The sequence below is a fragment of the Mchenga conophoros genome, linkage group LG15, assembly GCF_057382185.1.
Source record: "Mchenga conophoros isolate Kocher_MC1m ecotype Shallow Benthic linkage group LG15, M_conophoros_male_GT1.1, whole genome shotgun sequence".
Classification (NCBI taxonomy): Eukaryota; Metazoa; Chordata; class Actinopteri; order Cichliformes; family Cichlidae; genus Mchenga; species Mchenga conophoros.
In genome coordinates, this window is record NC_140540.1 from 14,686,757 (window position 1) to 14,696,937 (window position 10,181).

The 10,181-nt window shown below is 41.6% G+C and overlaps 1 protein-coding gene and 1 pseudogene across 1 annotated transcript; both read left to right on the plus strand.

Moving 5' to 3' along the window:
• The first annotated feature begins 975 nt into the window (after window positions 1–975).
• rsph3 (radial spoke head 3) lies at window positions 976–6,627 on the plus strand. The gene is made up of 8 exons (XM_085246931.1): window positions 976–1,169; window positions 2,368–2,449; window positions 2,526–2,667; window positions 2,764–2,909; window positions 3,910–4,113; window positions 5,378–5,540; window positions 5,681–5,767; window positions 6,494–6,627. The coding sequence occupies exons 1-8, from the start codon at window positions 1,060–1,062 to the stop codon at window positions 6,571–6,573; spliced, it is 1,014 nt and encodes a 337-aa protein (XP_085103057.1). The 5' UTR covers window positions 976–1,059; the 3' UTR covers window positions 6,574–6,627.
• Window positions 6,628–6,780: 153 nt separating this feature from the next.
• On the plus strand, window positions 6,781–8,956 carry LOC146558072 (E3 SUMO-protein ligase KIAA1586-like; annotated as a pseudogene).
• The last annotated feature ends 1,225 nt before the right edge of the window (window positions 8,957–10,181 follow it).

Consider the following 10,181-nt stretch of genomic DNA (forward strand, 5'->3'; position numbering starts at 1 on the left):
GACAGGCAGTTACTCTAGGAGAGCTGTACAGGGGTGTAGAAAGTCCTTAACCCATCAGGACCGGTATTTGCTCCTTTGTGCAAGGAGGAACAGGATGAGAGAGCTACAATGCCAGAGCTACGAAGTGACCTCTAGCAGGCAACTGGTGGCTTGAATGTCTCTGACGAAACAATCAGAAACAGATTTCACGATTGTGACTTAAGGGGCTGACATCTTGTAGTGACCCCTGTGCTCACTGCCCTGCACTGTGGTGCCACACTGGGAGTAGCTTTAGAATACTAGAAACAATACTAGAAACTGTGCTTTTCACAGATGAGAGCAGACTCGCCCTGGAGAATGTTGTGCTGCCAGAAACATCTTTCAGTGTGACAGATTTGGTGGTGGGTCGGTGCTGGTCTGGGGAGGCACATCCATAGAGGGATGCACAAACGTCTACAAGCAGGCAACGGCACCCTGACTCTCCATTAGGTATCAGGATGAAGTCCTTTGACCCATTTTTCTTTTCATTTTTATGAGCTGTATACTTGGCACTAACAAACAGCTGACTTTATGTTTTACTTGTGATTTTCACAAGACCTTCACTTACAACACATGCTCAGCTGAAACCTATACAAGTGACAGACGATATACAAAGACATACACTTTCAACTTATTAGACCACATGACCATGTGGCATGAAACTGATCTTAAAGCTGGCAAAAAAGGTTAAAGTTCAAACACATCCCATCACATGTCTTGAAGACATGAAAAAAAAATCTTACATCATGGCTACAGTTTAATCCAAAAAAGTCTAATTCTAAACAGAATTTGTCGTTTATGTCAGAGGGCTAATTTTAAAAGCCGACTCTTTTGGTTTTATTACATTCTGTATTATTAGAAAGCGAAAACCAAAAAAAGAAAAAAGAAAAAAAGAAGTGACTCAATGGACCTTATATGGTACACTTCCTGGAGACGGTTGCTACAACAGTTTGTATCCTCTTGGTTACCGTTTGTTGTCAGGCCTAAACGCTGACATTAACAAGCTAACAGTTAGCTAGAGTATCTGGGGTTTTCTGAAAGATGGCTTTTGCTTCACACAGTCACAGAGATCCAAGCGGAACATACACCTTCTCCAGCCGCCCCAGAGCTGTCGAGAACCGCTCAAAGTACAGCGAGACGTCGACTGAAGAGTACGGTGCCGTTGTTCATGGTGTCTTAGATGCGAGCTTATAAGTGGCTAACTGTACCTGAAATATAGCATATTGGCTGTGGAAATAAAATCCACTACAGCGGCTTTACTGACTGTAAGAAAAAGTAGCTGAAGTTTATATTTCATTTACAAGTAATAAAAATCCGAGAGCTAAAGCATCCTGTTACTTGAATAATTGAGTAAATCAGATAGTTGTGGTCAGAAGTTTAAATACACTCGTCATGGGCACGAATGGCACTATAATTTTGGGATTTTAATGATTTCTTTGAACTGTTCTTTTTTCTATGTTGAAATGATTATACAGCATACTTCTCTAATGCCAATAATTAGGTGCAAAAGTATAAACACAGGCTCAAATCATACATGTATCTTTTGAGATTTAAATGTAGGTGCTGAAGGTACTACATTTTTAATAGGCCAAGACCTAATAAACAATCATGATTATGCACAACTGGTAGTTTCTTTTAACCAGCATAAAAATGATTGGAGCCATTTCTATACAACTCCAGATTTCTGGATCATCAGTTCAGACAACTGTTAGAATGTGTTACCACTTTTCCAGACCTAAACGGTTACCTCAGATGAGAAGAAATTGGTTAGGATGTTCACCAACAAGGTTCAAACCTAAGAACGCTGTACCAGCTGGCTAGTATGGTGGTGGTCGCATCAAGCTCTGGGGATGTTTTGCTGCCAGTTGCACGCTTTGTGCAGCATACAAGTAAAAATAATGAAGAAGGATTACCTCCAAATTTTTCAACTTCACTTCAAATCAAAAGCCACATGGCTGAAACTTGAACAATAATGCTGAACACAAATCAAACTGGTTTTGGATTAATGAAGCAGGCTAACATTGAGCTTCTCGAATGACCTTTCCAAAGCCCCGACCTCCTTGAAAATATGGCGACTACACTTAAAAGCCATGTGTGAACCTGGAAATCAAGGGATTTAAATGAATTCTACTAATTCTGACACTGAATTGAAGTGGTTGAAGGACATTTAATCAATTATAAAGGGAGGTATGTGCAAATATTTCAGAAAGATTTTCAGCCTTTGAATTCCCACAGACCTAATAGAGTCAAAGCAGTTGATGGTTGTTTAGAAGTGGTGAACATTTATAGGTGCTGGAAATAGTTGGAAACTTTTTGCATGCATTAAAATGAATTGTCGTCTTCCTGCAGGACAAAGCGTCATTATGGAAACATTATGTATGATCGCCGTGTTGTCAGAGGAAATACGTACGCCAAGCATATCCTACCAACTGTAAGTGTGAAACATTCATTTTCTGTTTTTTGTGCAGTGTAGGTTGTAGTTCTTTCCTTCTTTTCCCCACTGATAGACAGCTCAGCCAGACCCTGCAGAGATACGAAGACAACAGGCCAACAGGAGACGAGCCATCGCTCGAAAACAGGCCAGGGAGCAATTTAGACCCAACACTCCTGAAGCACTGGAGGGCAGAAAACACACTGATGTACAAACTGGTAAAATAATTCCCTGGACAACTTCGGCACATGTAAAATAATTATTTCTGACTCCAAAAACATGGAGTTTTTATAATGAGCTTGCTTAATTTTCAGAGCTCTACCTTGAAGAACTGAGCAATATTATTGCAACTACGGACATTGAGTGTCAGACTGACCCCTTCCTGGACAGACCAGCAACTCCACTCTTCATACCTGCCAAATCTGGCAAAGATGTCGAAACACAGATAGAAGAGGGAGAGGTAAGTAGTCCCAGTGGAAGGTTTGTTTAATAGCATTAACATAGTTCTAATAAAAAAAGGTTAGACCTGTTTGTTGCCTTCTGTTTTTCTGGAGGAGCCAATAACCCAGACCTAGACTTCTCTTTATAAGGCTGCCAATCACTTTGGCTCGGAGACTAAAGTACAGAATTTACTATACATTCAGGCATGTTTTGAGGCAAAACCTTTTTTCAAATTTAGTTGGCAGGGGACAAACATGCAGAAATGAGCTTGCTTTACAGGCGTTACTTCTTTTGGTTATTTTTGCTTTCTGTGTTTTAACAATTCTCTAGTTATTCTATATTTTGTTTTGGCTTTTTAACCATTTTGACCATATTTTAACCGGGCCGATCGTGGCTCAAGAGTTGGGACTTCGCCTTGTAATCGGAAGGTTGCCGGTTCGTGCCCCGGCTTGGACAGTCTCGGTCGTTGTGTCCTTGGGCAAGACACTTCATCTGTTGCCTACTGGTGGTGGTCAGAGGGCCCGGTGGCGCCAGTGTCCGGCAGCCTCGCCTCTGTCAGTGCGCCCCAGGGTGGCTGTGGCTACAATGTAGCTTGCCATCACATGTGTGTGTGGATGACTGGTTGTGTAAAGCGCTTTGGGGTCCTTAGGGACTAGAAAAGCGCTATACAAATACAGGCCATTTTTTTAACCATATTAATTTGTAATTTGGGTTTCATTATTTTATTTTATTCACTGGAGGTCATTTAATATTATTTTTTTCTGGTTTATTTATTTTGAAGTTGATTTTTCTTTCTTATTCCATGTTGCTCTGTTTTATTATCAGCTTGTCAGTAATCAAGACTCAAGTGTTGGTCTTTGCCTTTAATTCTGTTGCCTGTGAATTGCCCAACTTTGTGGAACTGAAAAAGAAAAGTGCTGCTAATTTATTTTGACTTTGTAAGGTAGTAATGAAAACAAGTTTTTAAATATTGTAAAATTCACAGTAAAACACCACTTTTTTATACTCGCCCTATGCAGCTGTTTGACTTTGACATTGAGGTGCAGCCAGTGTTGGAGGTCTTGGTGGGTAAGACAATCGAACAGTCTCTGCTGGAGGTGATGGAGGAGGAGGAGCTTGCCTGTCTGAAGGCCCAGCAAAGAGCCTTCGAGGAGCTTCGAAATAATGAGCTGGCAGAGGTGCAGCGGCTCCAGGAGATGGAGAGACGACACAACGAGGAGAAGGTATTCAAGTTCTAGAAACGGTCTCTTTATCCAAACATGTCTGTCTGCAGCCTGTAAACCCTAAACATGCAACTGGACTTATGCTAACCAGGTTTTAAGTTTTGAACTTAAAGTACCATTTTGTTATCTATTATAATTACACTCACTGGCCACTTTAATAGGTACCCCTGTTGCACTTCCCATTAATGCAAATATTAGCCAGTCACAGGCCAGCAACTCAATCCATCATCAGCTTGGGTTCTCTTTAAGTGCTCCAGCTTCCTCTTCACAGCCCAAAGACAAGCATTTAGTAGGGTTGGGTTAATTGGTGATTCTAAATTGACAATGAGTGTGAATGTTTGTCTGTCTCTTTGTGTTAGCCCTGTGACAAACTGGCAACCTGTCCAGGGTCTGCTTCCGCTACGACTACTGGACAGGCCCCAGCTCCCTCATAACCCTGAATTAGATAAGCTGAAGAAACTGCATCGTTGTTGGCAAAATTAACATTGGAACTGCCAGACTGCTCTGAGGTGATATGAAGGCAATCAAAAGAATCACTTGTTATGAACCTTAAAGCAGATGGACTACAGCAGCAGAAGAAAAGCACACCAGGTGCCACTCCTGTCAGCTAAGACCAGGAAACTGGCTACAATTGCCTGATCTGATCAATCTTGATTTCTGCTGTGAAATTTGGATGGTAGGGTCCAAATTTGGTGAAACATAGAAATTTCAATAGGGTCCATGTCAAGCTGGAGCCAAATCTCTGAGGAGTGTTTCCATCGCCTTGCTTAATCCATACAATGAAGAATCAAAACAGTTCTCAAGGCAAAAGTGGGTCCTGCCCCTTATTAGCGTGGTGTACCTAATAAAGTGGGAACAGTTTAGACATCTATTTCCTGTCAAGATTAGCTGTTGTAGATATGTGTGGTGATTCATCATCTTTTTAAAAAAAAAAGAAGTCACACAGGGAGCACAAATAATGTTGCCAGAGAAACAGTGTCATCAAACCAAGTCTGATATGGTAGTAATGTCACAGTGCTGATGAAGCAGATTAACTGTGTTTGAGTACTAAAATTCATATTTATGAGTCACTATGCATACTCCTGTAGTGAAGCTACATGAGTATGATCTCACTGACATTTTTTAGATATAATAGAGGTCATAGTGTTTGTGCACTGCTTACACCTGCTAGGTATGGTGGAGAATTTCAGGATTTCAGACATCATGAATGTGAGTTTTTTGGTGCCAGATTAAACAGATTAATCTGGGTTCTTTCCTCCCTCAGGAGCGTAGAATTGCACAGCAGAGGGAGGTGCTGAGGAAAGAAAAGGAGATTGCAGAGAAGATCGCCGCCCGGGCGTACACCCAGCAGTACTTGGCCGGTCTTCTACCCGCTGTCTTTACCTCACTAAGAAGGCACGGCTACTTTTACAACCCCGTGGAGAAAGGTCGGCCTACTTGACACACGAGGGTGCCGCTGCCCTCTGTTGCTAAAGCGTAATTTCCTTACATCTGTGTCTATTAATAGATGAAAAGGTAATTTTCTCAAACTTTGCGGATGAATCATATCTGTGGTTTTGATTTACAGATATCGAGACTAATTTCTTCCCATGGCTGATGGACGAGGTGAACAACAGGGTGGAAAGGAGATACACAGCAAGAGAGATTCTTGACAGTAAGAGACATTAGTTATTTTATTTCATTTTTTGATGACATCCCTTTTTTTGAGATTTTTTGGGTTGATGTATGCAAACCTAAATTTGCTATATTTAACAAAAACTTCTGCATAGCTATGTTTAAGTATTTTTTTTTCCAGCTTATCATTTTCTGTAGTCCACTCATCATTGCTGTAGATTTTCTGTAATTATACTTTTATTTAGCATTAGTTTTTTTTTTTATCACTTCAAAGTGCTTTATAAGTTCAAACCAACTCAAATAGAAAGCAGAGAAATGAAAAGAATGGGACGTGCCACTCAAATTGAAATCTATTTGAGGATTCTGTAACAGCACTGAGGGTGGAGGAAGTACACCTTGCAGGTGAAAAAAGGCTTTTTAAAAACTTTATTTTAGACCCAGGTCAGCAAGTTTTAAAGCCTTTAAACATTAGATTTGACTGGTGACCATGTGTGCAGTTTATAAATGACTGATGAAATTAGTCATTTATAATAATTGGGCAAATAATTGAGAGGAAATAGCAGTTTTAAAAAAAAAAATTCTAAAAAACTTGGTTCAGGAGGGTAGAGGTCTGCATTTACTTCTTGTAAACTTTTCCCCAGCATGCATTGTGTGACTACCATCTAGTGGTGCGTGATAAACATTACAGCTGTCACTGAAGTCAAACAGGACGGGGTGGGGTTGCACCTGTGTGACTGAAACATTTCCATGTTTTTGTCTGTTTCAGCTATGATCTACGATGTAACCCAGAAGAGACTTGAGCGCTTCAACGAGGAAGAGACACAGCCAGAAAAGTCTGATTCATAGAGAGATTTATACACAAGTATTTACCACAAATAAAAGTTTTTCTTCATGAACTGGTTTTTGTTTACGGCTCCAAACCCAGGCTACCAACAGGGAAGGTAATAACTGCCCTCAGGTGGACAAACTATGCCATGTCAACATTCATACTTTGGTTGAAGGGTGGCTCTTCTTAACTTTTTAAGTTAAGTGTCTTTCATTGGCTGTTCATAAATGACTGATATGATAGATCGGTAAATAGCTAATATCAAATGATATTAGACAGGAGGCCAAGGTGAAGGTGGCAGAGCTGGAATTGAAGATGTTAAGATTTACATCTGGAGTTGCATGAATGGGCAAGATTAGAAATCAGCATATCAAAGTGACAACTCATGTTGAGTGGTTTGGAGTCAAAGTAGAAAAGTGAGGCTGAGATGTTTTGGCCATATAGTAGTGGAGGAGGAACAGAGAAAGACCTCAGAGAAGATTCATGGATGTAGTGAAGGAGGACATGCAGAGGGTTGGTGTGACAGGATATGAGGAATAGGATGAGATAAAGGCAGATGAGCCTCTGGGGAGACCTCTAAAGGGAGCAGCACAAAAAAGCAAAGATGATGACATCGGCCTGTTTGATATATCAGTTAATAATAATAATAATAATAATAATAATAATAATAATGATAATAATAATAATAATGGATTGCATTTATATAGCGCTTTTCGGGACCCCTCAAAGCCCTTTACAATACCACTATTCACAGTGCTTTAAGTGGGCCGGTACGCGCCGGTACTCAGTACCGCCACTTCTAAATATAGCTCTTGAGAGTACCGCCACCTCTCCATGCGCCCAGAACGTGCTTTTAGCGTACCGGTACTCTCATTTGCACATCTGTTATAATCGTTTGGCTGCGCTGCCGCTTTTCAGAGCGCCCTTCACAAGCACGCTTCCTAATTCGTCCCACCGAGAGCAGAGACTACATTACCCATACACCAATGTGTTTTACAAGTGAAAAGCGCATGCGTCGCTTTTGCCGTTGTCATGTCAACAACTCAACGTGGTCCGGAGAGGTTGTGTAAAACGCGCAAACAGCTGCTCTGTTAAAATACAAAAACAATGAACACTTAATATGCTCTCCTGGCTTCAGACTCTGAGTAGTAAAAGAACAAGGTCAGCATCAGAGGACTCGCTGGCTGACACCCCACCAAGCCAGAATGATATCGCTGCAGGTCAGATGAAAGCTGCACTAGTGCCGCAGCCGCGGACTACGGCACTTTTTGCGACGACGAGGACGAGAATGACACCATTTCTACCGATGACAACAGCCGCGTTAGCGAGCATGAGTGGCCAGAATGTTGGTCCCAAGCACAAGTCCGGTATTTCTCCACAAATTACAAGTGGCTGATCAGCAGAAATCAAAAGTTGGGTTGTAGTGTGTGTAGTCAAGTTTGTGCTCGCGTGGACATGCAGCAAGGGCAGAGAGTGTCGCAGGAGTGGAGTGGGTGCTTAATCTCGTCTTTTGGAAGGGACAAGGCTGCACAACAAAACTCACTACGAAAAAAAATAAAAGAGCACAGAGACTCAATTTATCACAAGAAAGCAGTTGAAATAAAAGAGAAGGCAACACAAAATACAATGCAAAAACACAATGAAGATATGAGAAAGGCTGACTACGCTTCAACTTGCAATGTGTTTAGAACAGCTTATAAGATTGGCAAGCATGGGCGTCCCTTTACAGACATGCCAATAGATGTCCAGTTGCAAGTCTTAAATGGTGTCAAGATGGGCAGAGTTTTGCACTCTAATAACTCATGTGCAAATATACTGGATCACATTGCAGCTGAAATGAAAAAGAAGGTAGTCAATGACATAGTGATGAATGAAAGAAAATTGTGTGTGCTCATTGATGAATCCACTACAATAAGTGGAAAGTCTGTGCTTGTCGTGTGCCTGCGGTCAGCTATTTCCAGTGAAAATCCAGACACAATATTTTTTGAACTGATTGAGCTGCAGGGGACCACAGCAAAGGACATCACTGAAGCACTGTTAGGATGTCTTCATAATAATGGCTTTGACCCTCACTACCTACAGGAACATTTGTTGGCATTTGCTTGTGATGGAGCCTCAGTGATGCTTGGGAGGAAAGCAGGAGTTGCTGCGCAGCTTTGTTCCAAATTCCCTTACCTGTTTGTCTGGCATTGTTCCAATCACAGACTGGAACTGGCAGTTTGTGATGTTTTGAAGGAGGTAGGAGGAATCAACCACTTTAAAATATTCTTAGATCAGCTTTACTCCCTCTACCATGCATCACCAAAAAAACCAAAGGGAGTTAACCGAGAGTGCTCACAATGTTGGACAACGTCTCCTTGTGATAGGCTGTGTTTTATCAGTGCGTTGGGTTGCTTCAAGTGAGAGAACAGTGAAAGCAGTATGGGAGAACTACCAAGCTCTGCAGGTACACTTTACAAGTGCTGCTGCTGATACCAGCAGGGACTCAAGAGAGAGAGCAAAATACAAAGGACTCAATGATGTTCTCACTACTGTTTCTTTTGTGGTCAATCTTGGCATCATGTATGACGCTCTCACAGAACTCAGTGACCTCTCAAGAATGCTCCAGAGACGGGACATGACTTTGGATCAAGCCGACAGGCAGCTGGACCGACAAATCCGGGTGTTTGAGTCAATGGTATCCACACCTGGTCCCTACACACAAACTGCCATTGAAGCTGAAAAGGAGAAAATCTTCAGAAATGTATGCCTGCATGAAAATCAGAGGGTTATAAAAATCAACCATGGCCAATTTTTCCATAGCCTGGCTGAAAATGTTAAGTGCAGGATGACTCCAACAACTTCCTCGCATGTCAGTAAAACCTCATCTGAAAAGACAGATAGTCACCTCCTCTCAGACATCAAGGTCCTCCAGTCTGACTCCTGGCCTGCATCTCTAGATATTCAATATGGGGATGCAGTGGTCAGACATTTATGTCAGAGATTCAGAGTTGGGGAGAGGGAAAGTGTCCTAGGATTTAGGGAGTATAAAGACCTTAAAGCTTCCAAGACACCAGCAGCCCTGAAGCCGCTTCTTACAGCTGTCCACACCATTGCAGTATCAACAAGTGAATGCGAGCGAGCTTTCAGCTCAATGAATGATACTTTGACAGATAAAAGAAACTCTCTTGACATCAAAAGGCTTTCAAATATGATTTTCCTGAAATGCAACGGACCACCCTTGGATCAGTTTAACGCACAAACATATGTGCAGACATGGCTGGCACTAGGGAGGAGAAGTGCAGCATCCACAAACTGCGAAGCCCAAAGTGAAAGGAAAGTGGAGCCCAAAACGTGCTGGAGCCTTTTCTAGGTAAAATGATTTGTACAGTATTTCTCATTTTTCATTTGGTGTACTGTGATTGTATTTTGCTGAATCTGCTTTTGTATATTTTTCAGGGGTAAAGAAATGAACCATCTTCAAGACTCAAGATTATATTCTACTGTTCTATGGTTATTATGTTTGGGTTGCTTCAAGTGAGAGAACAGTGAAAGTAGTATGGGAGAACTACCAAGCTCTGCAGGTACACTTTACAAGTGCTGCTGCTGATACCAGCAGGGACTCAAGAGAGAGAGCAAAATACAAATT

Excerpts from the sequence above, each read along its gene's own strand:
- rsph3 (XM_085246931.1), top strand. The coding sequence starts at position 1,060 with ATGGCTTTTGCTTCACACAGTCACAGAGATCCAAGCGGAACATACACC. Across the intron at positions 1,170-2,367 it reads AGCGAGACGTCGACTGAAGA|GACAAAGCGTCATTATGGAA; the intron begins GTACGGTGCCGT and ends GTCTTCCTGCAG. Across the intron at positions 5,541-5,680 it reads TTACAACCCCGTGGAGAAAG|ATATCGAGACTAATTTCTTC; the intron begins GTCGGCCTACTT and ends TTTGATTTACAG.